The following is a 22,290-nucleotide window of genomic DNA, read 5'->3' as shown; positions in this document are numbered from 1 at the left end:
TCAAATGCATGTTTTACTATTGATGCTTTTTATTGGGCTCAAGTGATTAAGCAGGTGAAATTAGCTGAGTTACAAAGATACAGAAGTGTTTAAGATATATGCATTCCATACATCAGAGGCAAAAGACATATCAACATACTAACTATGCAAATGGTTCACTTTTATACTTGGTTCTATAGTCTAATCCTAATCTTCATTTTTCGAAAGATTCTTTGAGGCTTCAAAGTTCGATTTATATGCCATCATCTGCAGTATTTTCAATCATTGGATTGAAACTCAAGAAGCTTGACACTACTGAGGACAAAGCAGCCCATTGGATTGGCACCATATCCACAAGCATCTTCTCCCTCCACTACTGACACTCTGTACACACTGTTGTTACTACCTACAAGAGATGTACTGCATAAATTCACCAAAGATCCTCAGACAGCATCTTCCAAATGCAGACCACTTCCATCTAGAAGGATAAGGGTAACAGGTACACGGGGACACCACCATCTTCAGGTTCTCTTCCAAGCCACACACCATCCTGACTTGGAAATATATCACCATTCTTTTACTGTGGCTGGGTCAAAATCCTGGAATTCCCTCCCTAAGGGCATTGTGGGTCAACCTAAAACAGGTGGACTGCAGTGCTTCAAGAAGGCAGCTTACAGTCAAGAGCAACTAGGGATGGGCAATAATTACTGGCTAGCCAGCGATACCCACATCCCACAAATGAATATATCAAAAAATTCCAGAATTATTGGAAGGTTTTCTAAAACTAGATTTCAGAATGAATATTATAATGCCTTCACAATACATTAATGAAGTTTCCTTCATGAATGATTATGTGAGTGGCTGACAAGACACTTCTTTTAGTGTCAGTCAGCTGTCTACATTGCTATCTCCACAGCAAATGCTGAAAACTTAAAATATGATTATTACAGTGAAGCTACAATTCCCTGAAATTGCTAGTGATATCAGGATTTATTTAGGTTTTCCATTTCGCAATGACCTTATAGAATGTAAACTCATCCTTTATGTTCTCCCTAATCTCTTCCTAACGTGTCTTTAATTTCTAGCCAACATTTTACAATGCAAGATGGCAGCAGAATAACAGGGCTGTGTGCAGGCTCCTCCGCTCCTGCCTGCCTTCCTTCTTTGTTTACTTTGCTTGTGCTCTTATCTTTCGCTGTACTTTCCCTTCCTTTTATGTTTTTTTTTTCTGTGGTGGGCTGGTTGGCAGCACCGACATGGTAGCAAGAGAACGTGGAGTGGTGGAAGCGGCTTCTCCCGACGATGGCAGCAGTGAGCTCGTCCTCCTGGCGGTTGGGTCCGGAGGCCGCAAAGCTCTCCCATCGATCGGGGACAATGGCCCCGGCGGCAGCAAGGAGACATCTACAGCTGAACCAGGACTTATGACCTGGTGGCGGCCTGGCTTGGCCACAGAGCCAAAGACACATGGCTGCAGGGCAGGTCTGAGTTCAGTGGCGTCAGCGAAGTGGGCCTAGCGGCGAAGATATGGCGCCTAAAGTGGGGCAAATCCTACATTGGTGAGTCTAGTGCAGGCATGGTGAGGCAGTGAAGGTCTCCCTGGAGGCTAGGTGCCAGGATGGACTGGGTTGGAAAGACTGACATTCTGAACTTTTCACTCCTATAATTTTCTAATTTACTCCCGTGACTTATAATATGGGACTATTTATTTATTTACCTTCTTAATTCTTTTTTTAGTTCTTAAGAATTTGATCTATAGAAGTATCTGTACCTCGGTAGCTTTGTACCTAACATGGTGCTGTAATGCAGTGACTGTAACTTTTTACTGTACTCACTTATGTGACAATAAAGCTAATTCAACTCAATTCAATTCAATTTTCCTCTTGAAAAATAACTTGCAGATATTCAATGAGCCGTTTTTATTTTTTGTCTGAATCCTACAGGCAATTTGGAAGGTGGGATCAAATTCACAAAAATGTAGAACTTCATTTTCCAAAGCCAAGCTCATTGAAAATCCAGCTCATAAAATAGATTCAATTGCATTATTGAGACACCCAGGTCAATCTCTGAAGCATTTTTTCCTCAAAGCTGAGAGAGATTACTGGTTATGAGCAGATCCACAGCCATTTATTATTCGGAGCAGTTTTGGCACAGACAGTATTAAACACATATGATTGGCAATGGATTGCCATGCAGATGTCAAGAGTCAAAGTTGTTAATTCACCCTTAATGCATTTGGTAAAAGGACATAAGTGACCAATTGAAGTTATTTGCATTCCAATATTAATTTAAATTGCCTATCTAATGGCAGATTCTTGTCGAGTGCCTACCACAACCTTCCAGTGCTAGCTTTCCTTCATCAATCTTGTATCTGCTGTGTTATGAATTGAACTTTGTGATGTAATTTTCTGTGGATAACCTTTTTGGTTATCAAACCAGTGTCTACAGGCAGATTTTAATGCACTCTCACTTTCACCGCTAGATGGAATCTGGTGGATTTGTTATTCTCATTCTACTAACTTTTATGCTTTCAACAAGTCTAAATGTAAACATAATAGTCTGCGGTTTGAATAATATTTTGAAGGAGCATCCAATCCACCTCAACATTGGTACTATCCAAAGGTAAACTGAAGTTAGATAGGATTTCAATCATCTGTTGACGTTTACGGCTTGGATTTTCCTCCAATCATCAAGGAAGTCAAGGCTGCTACAAGATCTATGGTGACTAGCAAAACAACAAGATCCACTGGCTTTCCAGAAACAACTGACAAGGCTGAACAAAGAGCTCTTACTACACAGATCTCTCTACTACAAGGCATTCTACCTGATGTGGAAAGCCCTGCAAGGACTGGAACAATTATCACCAACTGACCCTTGTTATGGGGATTGTGAGACAAAACAGGTGGATTCTTGACCCACAGATCAGTGGGCACATGGGGACGATATTCCAAGACGTTGTGCAACCCAAAACATGATTTGCCTACTTTCCTTCTCATCTCACCATCTCCCTTTCCCATCATTCAGACAAAGTGACTCCAAGCATGATGAAGCTTGACAAACAGGTTTTCACCATTTTTAATTATTGATCATCCTTCCAGTTATTAATACCAATGCAAGGAGAGCTTCAGTATGTCCTTTTGGCGTGTCCTTGTCCTTTACTGGAACTCTTCCTATTTGAGAGTTAAGGAAACAGATCTTTGCAAAGACAAAGCTTTTCATCCATTCAGACACAGCATCCATTATTGCAAATGATGTAACCATCTTCAAAACACATCAGAACCAAAACTAGAGGTCTAATTCTGGTAACCATCGAGTATTCTACATCGACAATAGGTGGCAAGAATCTCTGCAAGGTTTTCTTTCATTGTTAATTCCTGAACATAGTGAAGGAGGCTTGTGGGATTACGATGCAGCTTCAGGACTAAGTCAATGGACCAAAGACATGGCATCTGATGCTCGCCAAATTCAGAGAAGTTAGCTACAATTAAGGCTGATATATTAAAGCATTTCTTAACTTAACGAAAACCTCTCAACTCAATGAATTAGTCTAAACTTTGAATCTTGATGTCTGGCTTTGTTTTTGTTGGTTCTGTAACAACTCTATGTTTGGTTGTGGCACAAAGTGTATTGAAATATCGAAGCATTTGCTGTTTTGAAAGATGTGATGTAAAGATTCATATAGGGCGCAGGCCGATTTGTACTCATATCTGACCATGCTAAATGATGCAACGAGGACCTTCAGATAGACACAGCCATAATTCTACACTCCTGTCGAGGGGATAAGTTTTAGATGAATGCATGTTGCATCTTTCTTAATCTTGAAAGCAAAATTTGATTAATCATCAAGGGAAAATCACTTGTTTACTGAAAACCTAATTTGTGGCTATTTTAAAAGGGCAAAATAGATTTGCTCACTTGTGTAGTCCAATAATTGTCACAAGTCCAATAACAATGGTACCTAGAAGACAACAGATGCAAATTGCTCTAAATACCAATGCTTTTCTCTGTTGGCATATATAAAAAGGAATCAATCCAAAGGAATTTAATTAATCTAAGGATCCTAAGGGAAGAGTACACCACCCATGGCTAACGAACAAAGTTAAAGATCATTTCAAATAGAAAGAAAAACACGTAATTCTGCAAAGATGAAAAGTCAGAATATTAAAAAAAGACTAAAGTATAACTAAGCAAGGGAGAAAGCTAACTAGAAATAAATACAGATAATAACATTCTCTACAAGTAATTAAAAAGCAAAAGAATCAGAAAGAGAGCAGTGAGCATCTAGAGACTGAGTCCAGGAAATTATTAATGGGAAATATGTAAATAGCAAATGGATTGAACAAATATTTTTGCATCTGCCTTCACCATCAGCGAAACAAATAATATTGCAGAAATAATTACCAATCAGACTGTGAAAGTGAGTGTGGAACACTGAATAATTATAACTGCTAGGGAAAGACACATAATAAATTATTTGACTAAAATCTGATCATTTCCTGGCCTTGATGGATTTCATTTTAAGGTGTTAAATCATATTGCTTCTAGGATAATAAAGATGTAGTTTTTAAACTTCAAAAACATCCCAAGATCTTGGAAAGGTCCCATCAGGTTGGAAAACAGAAAATGTGACTCCTCTATTCAGGACAGGAAGGAGGCATAATGAAGGAAACTGGACTGGTTAGCCTAATATTTATCATAGGAGAAAATGTTTGTATGTTTATGTTGGGGCAATGTGAAAATCTTATTGCAGTCAGGAAAGTCCACACGGTGGTGTGAAAGGGAAATTATATTTACTATAGTTCTTTAAGGTAGTAGCAAACAAAATAAAAGGAAACTGCTTGATGTACATATTTGTATTTCTGGAAGTCATTTGACAAAGTCCCACATCAAAGAATACTGTGCAAAGTAAGAACTCATGGGACAAGGGGTAATGTAGGATGCAGGATTGGTTGTCTAATGATACGGAGAGTGGGCATAAAAGGATTGTTTTCCTCAGCGAGTTGTAACAAGCAGTGTATCCCAGGGGTCATTATTGGGACCTCAATTATTTACAATCTATATCAAAGACTTAGATGAAGGAACAGAATATAATGTCAGGTTTAATTGATGACACAAGGTTAGACAGAATGCAAAGTTGGGAAGGGGATATAGGGAATCTGCAAAGGAATGCAGATAGGTTGTGGAAAGATGTGAACTTGTTTACTTTGGCGGAAAGAACAGACGGCACAGTGGCACAGTGGTTAGCATTGCTGCCTCACAGCGCCAGAGACCCGGGTTCAATTCCCACCTGTCTGTGTGCAGTTTGCATGTTCTCCCCCTGTCTGTGTGGGTTTTCTCCGGGTGCTCCAGTTTCCTCCCACGGTCCAAAAATGTGCAGGTTAGGTGAACTGGCCATGCTAAATTGCCTGTAGTGTTAGGTGTAGGGGAATGGGTCTGGGTGGGTTGCTCTTCGGAGGGTTGGTTTGAAAGGGAGTGGGTAGAATCGGAAGTGACAATATTTCAGTTGAATAAGGGGAACTATGGAGCTATGAGGGAGGAGCTGGCCAAAGTTCAATGGTGCAATACCCCAGCAGGGATGGCAGTGGAACAACAATGGCAGGTATTTCTGGGTATAATGCAGAAGATGCAGGATCAATTCATTCCAAAAAGGAAGAAAGATTCTAAGGAGAGGCAGGGGTGGCCGTGGCTGACGAGGGAAGTTAAGGACCATATAAAGACAAAAGGGAAGAAGTATAATATCGCAAAGATGAGTGGGAAATCGGAGGACTGGGAAGCTTTTAAAGAACAATAGAAGATAACTAAAAAGGAAATACGCAAAGAAAAAATAAGGTATGAAGGTAAACTGGCCAAAAATATAAAGGAGGATAGTAAAGGCTTTTTTAGGGATGTGAAAAAAAAAAAAATGGTTAAGACTAAAATTGGGCCCTTGAAAACAGAAACGGGTGAATTTATTACGGGGAACAAAGAAATGGCAGAAGAGTTGAATTGGTACTTTAGATCTGTCTTCACTGGGGAAGACCCAGCAATCTCCCAGATGTAATAGTGGCTGAAAGATCTGAACTGAAGGGAATTTATCTTCGGCAGGAAATGGTGTTGGAGACACTGTTGGTCTGAAGGCTGATAAGTCCCCGGGGCCTGATAGGAGGTGGCTCTAGAAATCGTGGATGCATTGGTAATCATTTTCAAATGTTCGATAGATTCAGGATCAGTTCCTGCGGATTGGAGGGTGGCTAATGTTGTCCACTTTTTAAGAAAGGAGGGAGAGAGTAAACAGAGAATTATAGACCAGTTAGTCTGACCTCAGCGGTGGGAAAAATGCTGGAGTCAATTATAAAGGACGAAATTACAACACATCTGGATAGCAGTAACAGGATAGGCCAGAGTCAGCATGGATTTATGAAGGGGAAATCACAGTAGATGTAGTATACCTGGACTTTCAGAAAGCCTTTGATAAAGTTCCACATAGGAGGTTAGTGAGCAAAATTAGGGCGCATGGTATTGGGGGCAAAGTACTGAAAATTGGTTGGCTGACAGGAAACAAAGAGTAGTGATAAACTGCTCCCTTTCAGAATGGCAGGCGGTGATCAGTGGTGTGCCGCAGGGATCAGTGAGGGACCGCAGCTTTTTACAATGTACATTAATGATATAGATGAAGGCATTGAAAGTATTATTAGCAAATTTGCTGATGACACAAAGCTGGGTGGCAGGGTGAAATGTGAGGAGGATGTTAGGAGAATACAGGGTGACCTGGACAGGTTAGGTGAGTGGACAGATGCATGGCAGATGCCGTTAATGTGGATAAATGTGTGGTTATACACTTTGGTGGCAAGAACAGGAAGGCAGATTACTACCTAATGGAGTCAAGTTAGGTAAACAGGTAGTACAACGAGATCTAGGTGTTCGTGTACATCTGTCAATGAATTGAGTATAGAAGCAAAGAGGTCTTTCTGCAGCTGTACAGGGCCCTGGTGAGACCACACCTGGAATACTATGCACCGTTTTGGTCTCCAAATTTGAGGAAAGACATTCTGGCTATTGAGGGAGTGCAGCGTAGGTTCACAAGGTCAATTCCTGGAATGGCGGGACTATCTTACACTGAAAGATTAGAGCAACTGGGCTTGTATACATTTGAGTTTAGAAGGCTGAGGGGATCTGATTGAGACGTATAAAATTATTAAAGGATTGGACACTCTGGAGGCAGGAAGCATTTTTCCGCTGATGGGTGAGTCCCGAACCAGAGGACACAGTTTAAAAATAAGGGGTAGGCCACTTAGAACAGAGTTGAGGAGAAACATCTTCACCCAGAGAGTGGTGGGTGTATGGAATGCTCTGCCCCAGAAGGCTGTGGAGGCCAAGTCTCTGAATACTTTCGAGAAAGAGTTGGATAGAGCTCTTAAGGATAGTGGAATCAAGGGTTATGTGGATAAGGCAGGAACAGGATACTGATTGAGGATGATCAGCCATGATCATAATGAATGGTGGTGCTGGCTCGAAGGGCAGAATGGCCTACTCCTGCACCTATTGTCTATTGTCTATTGTCTATTGACTTGTTGGGTTGAAGGGCCTGTTTCCACACTGTAAGTAATCTAATCTAATAAGTACCCTGGTACATTACCATAAATAATCATTGTGCAGATTCAGCAAGAAATTAGGAAGAGAAATTGAATGTTTGTCATTTACTGCATTAACTAAAAAGAAGGATATATTACTACAGATCCATTTAGGTGAGGCCACACCTGAAGCACTAAGTACAGCTTTTGTCTTCTTACTTAGGAATTTATTTAAATGCGGTGAAACAGTTCAGAAAGGTTCACTCCAGTGATAGCTGGGAGAGGGAAGTTATCATAGGGGGCACAACTGGGAGCCCCCATCATAGACAGTCAGAGAGTCATAGAGATGTACAACATGGAAACATACCCTTCGGTCCAACCCATCCATGCCCTCCAGATATCCCAACCCAATCTAGTCCCACCTGCCAGCACCCAGCCCATATCCCTCCAAACCCTTCCTATTCATATACTCATCCAAATACCTCTTAAATTGAACCAATCTTTGTGCCGCCCAACCTAGCCTCCAAAACCTGCATCCCCAACTCTTTTTCCGCACCATAGGATGCCTGATCCCTCCTATCCCCCAAAAGGCCCACTCCTCACTGTTGGGGCAGCAAGAGCTGTAGTGCAAACAGATTGGATGGCAGCTTGTGAGGGTGGGGCATCCTCCCAAAGAGGGGTGAAAATCCAACGCCCATCTTGTTTGGGACATCTACAGCATATTATTGCTGCGGGTCAGCCGTATTTAAAGTTGGTTGATTGTAAACGGCCTTTTCTAATGCCGGAGGGATGGGGAAATAAGTAATAGGCCTCCTTGCGATAAATTCTTTGTAATTGAATGGTGAGATGAATGTGCGCCACGTTATTTCCTCCTGCTGGCAACTGTGGGCTCATTGACTCCATTCCATCTCCCCAGCTGCTTTCTCAGGCTGAGCCAGATTGTGCAATGTCTTGGAGTACTATTTTCTCCCCAGCTGCAAACCCCTCATGCTATCCACCAGGAAGATCACCTCTGCTCCATACTAACATCCTGCTGGAACGCTTAAATTTTCAAATTAAACTTCCTTGCCAGCCCAGCATGCCTCATATTGTTCCAAAGGCAGCCACTCACCTCTGGCATTTTGCAAACAGAGCCAACCTACACATCCTTCCTTAAATGATGCACTTCTGTCAGCTTTGCAATTAGGGGGAGAAAGGAGAGTGACAGCATGTGATTGACCATGATCATAATGCACGCATGTGTGCCTTTCAATGCAGGCCACGACAATACGGTGGAGGAAGCACCATTCTCGTCATTTCAACATGGAATAAATGCGTGACTTATTTAAATGTCCTTTTGCTTTCAATGTTTTTGCATGACCATGCATGTTCAGAAATGTAAAGAAGAGGCCTTGTGTGGGCCTGTGCATGGACTTTCAAATTGCATAGTTTACAGGGAACATTGACAGGAACTGTGGCTTTCCTCCTTAGCTAGGGAATTTCACCCAATTATCAAATCCCTTTTATCGCAGGATTGAAAACAGCAAGGATCAAGGACTTTTCTGGGGTCCCACTGATCTATATGATCCAATAATAACAACATTGGGGATGCACAATGGGGAAGTTTGGAGAAGTTCAAAGTCTTCATAGAGTTACAGGACTTGAGACTAGAGTGAGAGGGTGAAGACAGAGACTATGGAAATATTTAAACACAAGGATGAGAACGTTCAAATAGAGGAGTGGAAGCTAATACAGGTCAGTGAGTAATAGAGGGATATATGAATGGGATTTGATGCAAGTTACAAATGGCCATGTTTTGAATGAACTCAAGTTTGTGGTGGTTGGAAGACAGCAGGCCCACTAGAATTGCATCAGAATATCAAGGAGAAGCAACAAAACCATGGAATAGGGGTTCATTAGCAGGTCAGTTCAGGGAGCAGTCAGTGATGTCACAGAAACGAAATGATGTGGTCAGGAGCTCATCTTGAGTTAAACATGCCACCAAGTTTGAAAAGTGTGTGGCCTCAGACAGGTTGTAAGGAAGAGGGAAGAGTCAGTGTGAGGGAACAGGCTTTGTGGAATGGACTGAAGACATCAGATTTGGACTTTTAACTATTTAATTCAATAAAATTTCTCTTTATCCAGCACTGGATACCCCTTACACCTTCCGCTTAAGTGATGGCCACTACACTCAACCTTGCCCTCTGACTTTCTTGAAGTTCTGTTGGTGTCTTCTGCTATGAAAATTGATGCAAAGTACTTATACAGTTGCTCCACCATTTTTTGTTGCCCAATATTACTTCACCATCCTCATTTTACAGTGGTCCAATGACCACTCTTGCCTCTCTCCTCTCTTAGGTATTTAAAACACTCTTGCAATCTTCTTTTATATTACCTTCACATTACATCTTCTCTCCCTTTTGGTCATCGTCCACTGGTTTTTAATTGTTTCTCAACCCTCTGGTTTAGACGAACCTTCACAACACTGTATGCTTTTTGTTTTGCTTTATGCTGCCCCTAACTTCCTTTGTCAACCATGATTGCCTCGTCCTCCGCCTCAGTGTGTTTCTTCTTCCTTGGGATGAATTTCTGCTGTGCCTCCCAAATTACCCCCAGAAACACCTGCCGTTGCTGCTCCACTGTCTTCCCTGCTAGGCTCCCCTTCCAGTCAACTCTGGCCAGCTCCTCCCTTATGTCTTTGTAGTGACCTTTACTCATTGTATCTGATCACAGCTTCTCCCCTTCAGACTGTAGAGGGAATTCGATCATAGTACGGTCACTGCCCCAGAAAGGTCCTGCACCTCAAGCTTCCTAATCCAATCAGCCTCATTACACCTCGTAAAATCGAGAAATTCCCTTGTGGGCTCTATCACAAGCTGTTGCTATGATCTTGTTGAAAGGCGGAGCAGGTACATAGCGCCAAATGCCCTCTGAGAGCTCTTGTTTCTTATGTCTTTATGACAATGGTAACAGCCATGAAAGAAAAGTCCATGTTGGAGTCTGTCAGTTTTTTTTTCAGTTATAGAGTCATAGAGATGTACAGAATGAAACAGACCCTTCGGTCCAAACCGTCCATGCCGACCAGATATCACAACCCAATCTAGTCCCACATTCCAGCTCCCAGCTCATATCCCTCCAAACCCTTCCTATTCATGTACCCATCCAAATGCCTCTTAAATGTTGCAATTGTACCAGCCTCCACAACTTCCTCTGGCAGCTCATTCCATACACATACCACCCTCTGTGTGAAAAAGTTGCCCCTTAGGTCTCTTTTATATCTTTCCCCTCTCACCTAAAACCTATGCCCTCTAGTTCTGGACTCCCCGACCCCAGGGAAAAGACTGCCTATTTACCCTATCTATGTCCCTTATAATTTTGTAAACCTCTTTCAGGTCACCCCTCAGCCTCCGACACTCCAGGGAAAACAGCCCCAGCCTGTTCAGCCTCTCCCTATAGCTCAAATCCTCCAACCCTGGCAATATCCTTGTAAATCTTTTCTGAACCCTTTCAGGTTTCACAACATCTTTCCGATAGGAAAGAGACCAGAATTGCTCAAAATATTCCAAAAGTGGCCTAACCAATGTCCTGTCCAGCCACAAATTGACCTCCCAACTCCTGTACTCAATACTCTGACCAAGAAAGCAAAGCATACCAAACTCCGCCTTCACTATTCTAACTACCTGCCACTCCATTTTCAAGGAGCTATGCATCTGCATTCCAAGCTCTCTTTGTTCAGCAACACTGCCTAGGACCTTACCATTCAGTGTATAAGTCCTACTAAGATTTGCTTTCCAAAAATGCAGCAGCTCGTATTTATCTAAATTAAACTCCATCTGCCACTTCTCAGTCCATTGGCCCATCTGATCAAGATCCCATTGTAATCTGAAGTAACCTTCTTCGCTGTCCACTACACTTCTAATTTTGTAAATGATGAAAAGCAGTGGACCCTGCACCGATCCTTGTGGCACTCCACTGGTCACAGGCCTCCAGTCTGAAAAACAACCCTCCACCACCACCCTCTGTCTTCTACCTTTGAGCCCGTTTTCCCTGTATTCCATGAGATCTAACCTTGCTAACCAGTCTCCCAAGGGGAACCTTGTCAAACACCTTACTGAAGTCCATATAGATCACATCTACCGCTCTGCCCTCATCAATCCTCTTAGTTACTTCCTCAAAAAACTCAATCATGTTTGTGAGACATGATTTCCAACGCACAAAACCATGTTGCCTATCCCTAATCAGTCCTTGCCTTTCCAAATACATGTACATCCTGTCCCTCAGGATTCCCTCCAACAACTTGCCCACCACTGAGGTCAGGCTCACTGGTCTATAGTTCCCTGGCTTGTTCTTACCACCCTTCTTAAACAGTGGCACCACGTTAGCCAACCTACAGTCTTCCGGCACCTCACCTGTGACTATCGATGATACAAATATCTCAGCAAGAGGCCCAGCAATCACTTCTCTATCTTCCCACAGAGTTCTAGGATACACCTGATCAGGTCCTGGGGATTTATTCACTTTTATGCGTTTCAAGACATCCAGCACTTCCTCCTCTGTAATATGGACATTTTGCAAGATGTCACCATCTATTTCCCTACAGTCTATCTCTTTTGTATCCATTTCCACAGTAAATACTGATGCAAAATACTCATTTAGTATGTCCCCCATTTTCTGTGGCTCCACACAAAGGCCGTTTTGCTGATCTTTGAGAGGCCCTATTCTCTCCCTAGTTACCCTTTTGTCCTTAATGTATTTGTAAAAACTCTTTGGATTCTCCTTAATTCTATTTGCCAAAGCTATCTCATGTCCCCTTTTTTGCCCTCCTGATCTCCCTCTTAAGTGTACACCTACTTCCTTTATACTCTTCTAAGGATTCACTCGATCTATCCTGTCTATACCTTACATATGCTTCCTTCTTTTTCTTAACCAAACCCTCAATTTCTTTAGTCATCCAGCATTCCCTATACCTACCAGCCTTCCCTTTCACCCTGACAGGAATATATTCTCGTTCTCTCATTTCTGAAGGCTTCCCACTTTTCAGCCATCCATTTACCTGCGAGCATCTGCTCCCAATCAGCTTTCGAAAGTTCTTGCATAATACCTTCAAATTTAAGAATCCTAATACTTAAAACTATTTTCCAGTTCTCCAAAGGAAAAGTATAAAGTGAAGCAACAAAGACAACAATAGATAGTGTAACTCATCCCTAACAGTGGATGAAGTGACAGTTGACAGAGAATCTCCAATTCAATCAAGCTTCTGTGCAAAAACCATCAACAGATAAAATCAGCAATTTTTAGGACAGTTCATTGATGGTTAAAAAATGGATTGACATATTTTATCTTTTCTGCTTAAGGAATAGAGACTGTGATCAAACAAAACATCCGACCTCATCTCAAAGATTTGTTCTAAATCCAAACCACTAATAAACAAATCGCCTTTCCACAACTCAAAGCAAATTTAATTATCTTGTTGCATTCTTTATGTTTTGTTCATGTTTTATATTTTTTGTATATACATAGTTATAGTTTTGTATGTGTCTATATATATGTGTGCATGTGTGCATAGTTACACCTACTGACCTAAAAATGGACCCCACTACCAGGGATATATCTCCCTCCCCACCCTTATCCGCTTTCCGTAAAGACCGTTCCCTCCACGACTATCTGGTCCCTAAGAACCCACCCTCCCCTCCTGGCACCTTCCCCTGCCACCGCAGGAATTGCAAAACCTGCGCCCACACCTTCCCCCTCAGCACCATCTAAGGTCCCACAGGAGCCTTCCACATCCATCAAAGTTTCACCTGCACTTCCACATATGTCAGTTACTGTATCCATTGCTCCCGATGCAGTCTCCTCCGCATTGGGGAGACCGGATGCCTTCTCGCAGAGCGTTTCAGAGAACATCTCCGGGACACTCGCACCAATCAACCCCACTGCCCCGTGGCCGAAAATTTCAACTCCCCCTCTGCCGAGGACATGCAGGTCCTGAGCCTCCTCCATCACCACTCCCTCCCTCGCCTGGAGGAAGACCGCCTCATCTGCTGCCTCAGAACCCTTCAACCCCAGTGCATCAATCTGGACTTCACCAGCTTCCTTATTTCCCCTCCCCACATCCTACCCCAGTTCCAACCTTCCAGCTCAGCACCATCCTCATGACCTGCCCCATCTGTCAATCTTCCTTCCCACCTATCCGCTCCACCCTCCTCTCCGACTTATCACCCTTACCACTTCCTCCAGCCACTTATTGCACTCTCAGCTACCTTCTCCCCAGACCCACCCCCTCCCATTTATCTCTCCACCCCTGAGGCTCCCAGCCTCAATCCTGATGAATAGCTCCGGCCTGAAACATTGATTTTCTTGCTGCTCGGATGCTGCCTGACCTGCTGTGCTTTTCCAACACCACTCTAATATATATAGTTTTATATATATAAGAAGGAAATATAAATATAGAGGCAAGGAGATCAAAAGATGGCATCCCTGAATTTAGGGTGCTGGCAGCTGGAGCCGCAGCTACCCCCCCCCCCCGCCCCAAAAATTGGAGCAATTAAAATCTGGAATGTCCAAAGGTCGAAACGGGGGGAGGACACAGAACATGGAATGCTGCAGGAGTGGAGGAAGTTACATATTTGGGGGAAGATGACGTTATGGAGAGATTTGAAAGCAGTGAAGAGCATTTTAAATTTAAGGTACAGGTATCCCCCGCTTTTCAAATATTCACTTTACGCCAATTCACTTTTATGAAAGACTTACATTAGTACCTGTTTTTGCTAATTGAAAGAGGATTTTCGCTTTTACAAAAATGTGGGCACAGCAAGAGTAGCGCCACCAAGTGCCTTCCCTTGGAACTCCACTCACCATCTCAGCATCAAGCTGCCATGGCTTTGAACTGTGTCTGAGAGCATCTATGCTTTATCTCGATTTATTTTGTGCATCGGTTAGCAAGATCAATCCTAAGGTATCCTGTACCTCCCACCATCCCAACCTCCATTTCGGCTTACAAACTGTTTCATAGGAACGCTCTTCTTTTGGATTGCGGGGGACACCTGTATTGCTTAGCAGGAAACAAACCGAGACAGGAGCACAGGAGATGATGGACAAATGGGACGTTGTGCAAGTGTAGAGAGGGGCAACCCAGCAAACAACCAATGCCAGACTGATTGATTAGCTACCACTGCTTCCGGCTGGGAGCATTTCCTAAAATCCTAGAGGCCTCACTTCCAGAGAAGTAGGCGAGATCTTTAAGCCGCATCATAGGTCATTGTTTTGAAAATTAATTGAAAGTTAAAATTGCGGTCAAAGTATCTCATCAAACCCAAAATAAACTGACTGCAAAATAACTCATCAGTAATTGCTGGTTACTATCTTGGGTGTAAAGTCCCAGGATGTGAGAGAATGGGAGGAAAAGCAACTGGGACACTGCTACTTCTTTCTGTTCAACTTGGTTGCCATATATGAAATGATGCCTGTCAGTAACTGCATGCATGCATTTGCATTTTTAAAAGTTGTTTAATTGAGCCAACGTGAGGAGGTATTGATTTAATTCTGTGGCATCTCTCGAGAGGAGTAAGTTGTACCACACCAACAGAAAGAATGCTCCCAGTGCCAACTCAGAGTGCCACAACCTGCGAACCACTTACTAATTTATTGGATACTAACACGACCTGCATTATCACTCCCATCTGTTAGGTATGAATATGGATAAGTGACTCTATTTAGCTGCTAATTTCATTCTCAAGTGCTTGTTCATAACAATTATATAATTGCAAAAGTTTTAATTACTAATTTGCATGGTGAAAATCAAACCGATTTCCATTGACCAAGTAGATATAGATAATATTTAAATATTACAATAGTTCTTTATTTATTAATTAAGCATTTATGCAAGACGTATTCAGTTAAGCTCGCAAATTGGTTTTCAATAAGGTCAGCCTGACAAATGATTTAGTTGCAAAGGCTTCTTGGGCTGCCGCAAGACACGCAACTGCTCAGGAATTCTGGTCATATATTGGGAAGAGTCCCTTCTGAAATGCAAATGGTTTCACGCTGTTATTACCATGACTCACTGCTGACTTGTAGACAAAAATAACAAAAGTCAAACACCAGAGTTAATTTGAGCTGCAAACGTTCAAAAATGTGTAATTGGTGTAAAAGCATATCAATGCTTTAGGCTTAAGGATGAAATTATTCAGTTTACAAAAATGACGACAATGAAAAAGCTCTCAGATTTTCTGCTTGCACTTAGTTGAAACACATTAGTGGTCAAGGGGCAAGAGAAGATGATTTGACCATTCTACGCCATTATTCCACACACCACATTTGATCTTCTCTGTCATGGCCTCTACCCGAACAAAAAAGAAGATAAAATGCTTGCTAAGTTTTTCCAGAGGTCTTAGTTGCCAACAATAAAGTTGGAACAAACAATTCCAAGCACAAACACTTCAGAATTACAATTCAGAAGAGTTCAAAGCACCAAATTCCAGGCATGTCAATATAGTCATTGCAGGAAGCAATGTCAACTTATGTCATTGAAGTGATTCCGAGGGAAGATATGAATGGTCTCTCTGGGTGGAAAATGCAATTTTCAAGTTGAAATGATGGAGGAAGTATTTTATCTGCACAGGCTTTTCTTCTCTTCTGCAAGAAAGATTCACCATGGTGGCATCAGCCAGTGAAGGGTAATAAAAATCAAAATGATACATCCTCTGACATGTCTAATTGCTCACTTCACTGCTTCTGTTATTTCATAAGAATTTTGAATGTAAATGCTGAGGCTGGTCATTGATTGTACTTCAACATGACAGAGAATTACGTCCTTGATTGAAGCCTTTTCCATTGTTGTATTAAATTTAGGGACCAGAGTACCATTTTGAAAAATAGTGTAACAAGTTGAAAGAAGGTTGATTGTATGTTCAGTTACAGAATAAGTACAAGGAGTGTTGAAAATTGAGTCATGGGGGATGTTTCACATCTAATTTATTCTGTTCATGATTTTTCAGCTGGCTTGAATGCATGAGAAAATATTTAACCAAAGTTGACATGAGTTCTTGGCTTTTACATGAGACATTGCTTTTGACTTTTAGATCTCATTTTGAATGGGCACATGAGAAATTCCAGATAAAAATGGAAAGTGAAAGTAGCTTCGGACTATTCTTTTTAGCATTGGATGAAAGATTTTTCCAAATTTCTGAATGTTATTTATGTCCATTTAGGAATTTTCTTGCAGGAGCGAATGTCTGTGTACTTGTTATATTATATTTGCTTTTACAAACTTTGATTTCAAAATGTGTGCAATTGGTAGTGTATTTGTAGCAAAAATAGGAAGACAGATTATCATTTGAATGGCTATAAACTGGGAGAAGGGAATATTCACCAAGACTTCTGTGTCTTCATTAACCAGTCACTGAAAGTAAGTGCGCAGGGGCAGCAGGCAGTAATGAAAAGAACTGTATGTTGGCCCTTGTCGCAAAAGGATTTGAGTACAGCAACAAGGACATCTTACTGTAATTATACAGGGCCTTGGTAAAGCCACACTGTGTGCAGTTTTGGTCTCCTTATCTGAGGAGGAGAGATTGAGCTACTTATTGCAGCTTAGAAGAATGAGCAGGAATCTCACAGAAACCTACAGAATTCTAATGAGATTAGATAGATTAGATGCAGCCCAGAAACACAGGTCATAAAAATAAGGGGTAAATGTTTTAGGACTTAGATGAGGAGAAATGTCTACACACAGACAGTGGTGAGTCTGTGGAATTCATCATTACAGAAAGTGGTTGAGGACAAAACACTGTGTTTTTGAGGAGGAGGTAGATATAATTTTTATGGCTGAAGGGATCAGGGGTATGGGGGAGGGGAGGTATTAGGATATCGAGCTCAATGATCAGCCATGATCATAATGAAGGGCACAGCAGGCTCAAGGTGTTGAATGGTCCATTCCTGCCCCTGTTTTCTATGTTCCTATGAGTGCAGCCACAACAACAGAGTGAAAGCTCAAACCAGTGAAATGAGATTAGAGTAGGCAGTAATTGTAAAGCTAATGATGACATTCGGTTCATTGGCCTGAAAGGCATCCTTCTGTTTTTTGTTCAAAAAAATCTATTACACTTGCTATGGAATCCATATTGAATATGTAGTATATATTATTTTTTGTATTAACAACATATTGATGGTTATTAACAGGCGGGAGGTATAACCTTCCAAGTGTCTTGATTCATTGTAGTACGTATTGTTGAATTATATAAATTAGAATATCTTAAAATCATCATTTGTGTAGTAACCAAACAAATTTATAGCAATTAACCTGTACAAAGATTTTTTTTCAAAACTATTAGTTAAAAAACAACATTCTGTCCCTAACGCAATTTTAAAAATTGAAACTGTGAACATCATAGAAATGGCTCTCTGACTGACAAGTTACCCAATTATAGCCAAGGTAAGAAACCATCTCTTCTAATAATGGAGTCCTTTAAAACTTCAAACCTGAGGGCATACCCAAAGTGTAAACAGAGCAACATAAATTTGCTAATTGAACCTTGAAGGAAGCTTAGTCAGATAGAGTACAAAACAGTCAATTCATATTTGAAGTGAACAAACAGTTCTTAAGAAGGGTCACTGAACTTGAATCATTAACACTACTTTCTCCCCATTGATGCTGCCCTCAGATCTGCTGGGTTTCTCCAGAAATTTCTGTTTTTGTTTCTAATCACACTGTGGTAGGCCAACGATTGCTCAGTCAAAGGGATAAGACATCCTGAAGAACACTTGATCTCTGTTTTTCCCTGAACATCGGAGATGGAGAGGGGTGGGCTAAATGACACCTGATGTCTCAATGGTTAGCCAACTCTTGTCAATGGCCCATTAGGACAAAGACCCATGTCAGAATCACCCTCTTTACCCAAAAGTGGCACAAAAGACCTTAAGGTCAAGTCAAGTTGTAAAGCCACCAGGACATGAACAGGCCTGGCCCTGGAAGAGGAGCAAACAGTAGCAGTCACATGATAAGAGTATTTGGGATCAAGAGGAAACTCCAAACAGTCGAACTAAGGGCTACCAAATTGCTGGTCTTCTTTCAAAACTCCAAACTAGTGAGCATCAACTTGAGCCAAAACAGCACAAGTAATGTACTTCTCATTTGGTAATGTAAGCTCCAACTAAAGCACATATGGTGCTATCAAACCTAAAAACATACTTATAGCCGATGTTAGCCAAAAGACATTCAACATATACAGTACCATCATTACTTTAATTTTGTGTCATCGTGGTCCAGTGTTTACACAGCAGTCTATGAAATGAAAACTGTGCTCCATAACAATAACCTCACAAAGTAACCTCAGCTGGTTAAAACAACTCAAACAAAAACACACTAAACTAGTTAGGACAGCAGACTTTACTTCCTTCTTAATGGCTTTTCTTAAATCACATTCATTCATATTAGTGCATGCTCTCAAACAATTTCTTTTTCAAGAAATCAAAATCTAGGTAAAGACCCAAGAGTCATAATACAGCACATGGCTCAGATTGAAATGAAGAAGACAAGACAAATCAAAAATTAATTATCAGGTGTCACCAAGGGTTTTAAAAGGCAGATGATAAAATTAAGTGAAGCCTGAGGAAGCTGAAGAGTTTTATGGTGAGAGGGTTCTGGGAGAAAATAGAGAGGGATGACAGAAATTGAGGAAGCTGTACAAATGGGATGATATAAAAATTTAGTGGAGGGAAAGATGGGTGGAGCAATAACTATCCCAGTTGATAAAATAGTGAAAAAGGATGCAAAGAACAAAGATTAACTAATCTTTGCAGGTGACAAAATAACACCATTGAAACTAAAATGAATTCCCTCCTAATGATCCCAAAAGCAAATTTCAAATTCTGACAAAGATTTCCTGTTCATTGTTCTCCTGGGCCATGACGTAGCCAATGGTTTACAACACATTTGGCCCATGATAGAAAGAATACAATCTATACTTGTCTGCAAATCACATCAAAATATTACATGATAAACTGGAAATCACTGCCTGTTAATTATTATTAGGAATATAAAACATATTTGCCACTTTTTCTTTTGTAAAATGAAATAGCTGCAATAGGAATTTTGTCCTTGATGGTTCCCTACGGGAGGAGAAATTTAATTGAGCACTAGAACAGTTTTAATGTTGCTGTGGCAGTTTCATAGCTCAGTTGGCTGATAGTTGGTCTGTGATGCACAGTGATGTCAACAGCACAGTTTGATTCCCTCACTGGCTGATGCCACCATGAAGCCCTGTCTCCTTGACCTCACTCCTTACCTGAAGTGAGTCATCCTCAGTTTAAACTCAGCATCAGTTGTCTTTCTCGAATGAGAGCGTGGCCTTATGGTCCTTTGGAACTTTGGCAACTGGTCCTAAATCATAAGACAGGAGTTGCAAAGGACTTCTTTCTTATAAATTTAGATTTACATTTGAGAAGGTTTTAGAGAGGCCACTTAACAAACTGACTGTCTAGTCCAAAATCTAATCAGTGGAAACCTTGCATTATTCTGGAATTGTTGCGTTATACTCCATATCATTGAGATATAGTGGCTGAATACTGGACAACTGTAACTAAATTCACAGAAACTTTATTTTCCCCCATACTCTGTGACTGCAACTCAGGCATATATTAAAAATACAAAGCTGGAATGTTTAACAGCTTTTCTTTGTATCTCAATTTTCAATGATGGTGTCTGTATTACACATTGGAATTACATCAAAATTAGCACCAGCCTATAGTTTAATTACAGTTTTGTGTAAAGCATGAAGGAGTGGATTAAAAAGAAATCCAACTTTGGAACCTACTTGATGTAGCAATCTCTACCGTCCTTTGTGGTTGCCATCTCCCATCCATAGGGGAGCCCCTGAGAACAGTTCCAGTTCGGTGGAGAAGGTAACCAGCCAGAAGACTTGGTTCTGTGGCTAGAAATAAGAAAGTTAATCGATTAAGTTAAATGTTTAAGTACCCATTTTTCTTTACTGTTAATTTCACCCCCCAGCAGCCACAAGAAAGGTTAATGAAGGATGTAGCGTAATGAAGCACCAGGAGTTATTGCTTGCTAACATTGTTTACTAAACAGAGTAATTCACCTTGTATTTTTGGAGGACCATCATCTATGACTAATGGTAGCACACATTCACTGAGCCATAAAAATGCTTGTTATACACACGCCCTGATTCCCAAGTTGATCCAAATACAGAAGCATTGTAAGAGCAGAATTAATCACAAATTTTTCCTAAATTACCCGTGACTACATTTCAAAACTATTTGATTGGTTGTTAAGTGCTTTGGAACATTCTGAAATCATAAAGGCATTGCATAAATACAAGTTATTATTTTTCTTCCTTTAAGCATGGAAATATTCTCTAATTTGTGGCAAGTTCAATTACACTTAATGTTTTCATGATATATACCGTAATTGAACAAATGCAATTTCAACAACTTTTCTAACAATGCCTCATTTTCTCTTTACAAGAGCCTTTATTATTGTGATCCAAATGGCTACATTAACTTCTTTATTATTCCCTTACTTAAAAAGCATAATTTCACATCTCTCAAACATAATGGAATTCAACACATTAGTCTAATAGGATTAAAATGTTTCATTGGAATTATATGCACAGTTAAGGATAATTATTATGCTTGCTTTCAAGTTCACAAACCATTACATGTAATAAATCAAGCCCTCTTTTATTATTCCTTTGTGTCATTTTATTGGACTTTATCGCAATGTTAGCATCAATCTCGTGTCCAACTCTAAACCTATTTACAAGGGTCTAGTTTGTTTTCATTGGATTTATTGTAATGTTTACACAGCTACTAAGATTAAAAAGATATAGAAACATCTGGACAGATAAGAGAATAGATAAATGAATGAAAGAATGGATGGGTTTCCCCATTGATGAATTGGCACATCTACTAGTTGGCTTCGAACAGAGCTCCACATGCCAGAATGCTCAGAATTTGAACACTACTTCACAGTGTGTTACCTTAGCTCAGATAGAATAGTGGCAGAATGTCATATCTTTGCATTTCTGAAAGAAAATAAATTCAGCAAAAGCTCCCAGTCCAAAACAATTCTTAGTAGATTTTGCTACAAAACCTGTATGTATGGACTTTAAGGGGAATGAGATCAGCTGCTCCTGGATATATTTCACAGTTGAATCTCCTGCTGACTGTCTGGGACCATTTATAAATAAAACATGCCCTTTAGCCAAAGTGCCAGACCTGAACTGGTATCCATGTCCAGGGCCTGACAACAACCTGAAGTAAAATTGAAATTGAAAGATCATAACAAAAATGGCAAAGTCTTCAGGAAATTAATATTCTGAATTGAAGCACCAGCGTACTTTGAATCCATCTTGGAAAGATGGTGTTTCTTTAAGTCGTTATGTGCTGAAACAGTTGCTCCATTTTAAATTCTTTTTGTGAGTAACATATCTGATATTGGTTGTTCCTGTTCAGATTTCTTGTGAAAATGACTTGATGAGATTTTCCTTAAGCTGCTGACAATCTCTCAAGACTCCACCACATCAGTTCACATTTCTCAGAATTACCAATTAATCTTAGTCACGATGAAGCTGTTTTGGAGAACATGTCGGATTACCTCCTGTTATTTCAGATAATTAAAAAAAAACATATTATTAGATAATAAGCATTGGAACAGAATAAATTATTCAGCCTCTTCAGTCTGTTTTGCCATTCAATCCAATGATGATTGATCTGTCCTTTTTTTTACCCTCGATTGATTAACTTTGGTTCTATTTCCTTTCGGTGTTCT

The 22,290-nt window shown here is 40.6% G+C and overlaps 1 protein-coding gene across 3 annotated transcripts in view; it reads right to left on the bottom strand.

The window, feature by feature from the left end:
• Window positions 1–22,290, bottom strand: part of frmpd4 (FERM and PDZ domain containing 4) — a 646,818-nt gene that overhangs the window by 291,864 nt on the left and 332,664 nt on the right. For 2 of the 3 annotated variants that reach the window (XM_087992956.1, XM_087992958.1), the window contains exon 2: window positions 20,315–20,431. In XM_087992956.1, the coding sequence (XP_087849082.1) occupies window positions 20,315–20,431 (117 nt within the window). Of the gene's footprint in view, window positions 1–20,314; window positions 20,432–21,859; window positions 21,917–22,290 lie in introns of those variants that run through there. The other variant, XM_087992957.1, reaches the window with a different exon arrangement.

The sequence above is a fragment of the Chiloscyllium plagiosum genome, unplaced genomic scaffold, assembly GCF_037043375.1.
Source record: "Chiloscyllium plagiosum isolate Xiang-an unplaced genomic scaffold, Cpla_swu_hap1 HiC_scaffold_12, whole genome shotgun sequence".
Lineage (NCBI taxonomy): Eukaryota > Metazoa > Chordata > Chondrichthyes > Orectolobiformes > Hemiscylliidae > Chiloscyllium > Chiloscyllium plagiosum.
The sequence above is the reverse complement of the archived record's forward strand: the minus strand, read 5'-3'. Positions and strand labels throughout refer to the sequence as shown.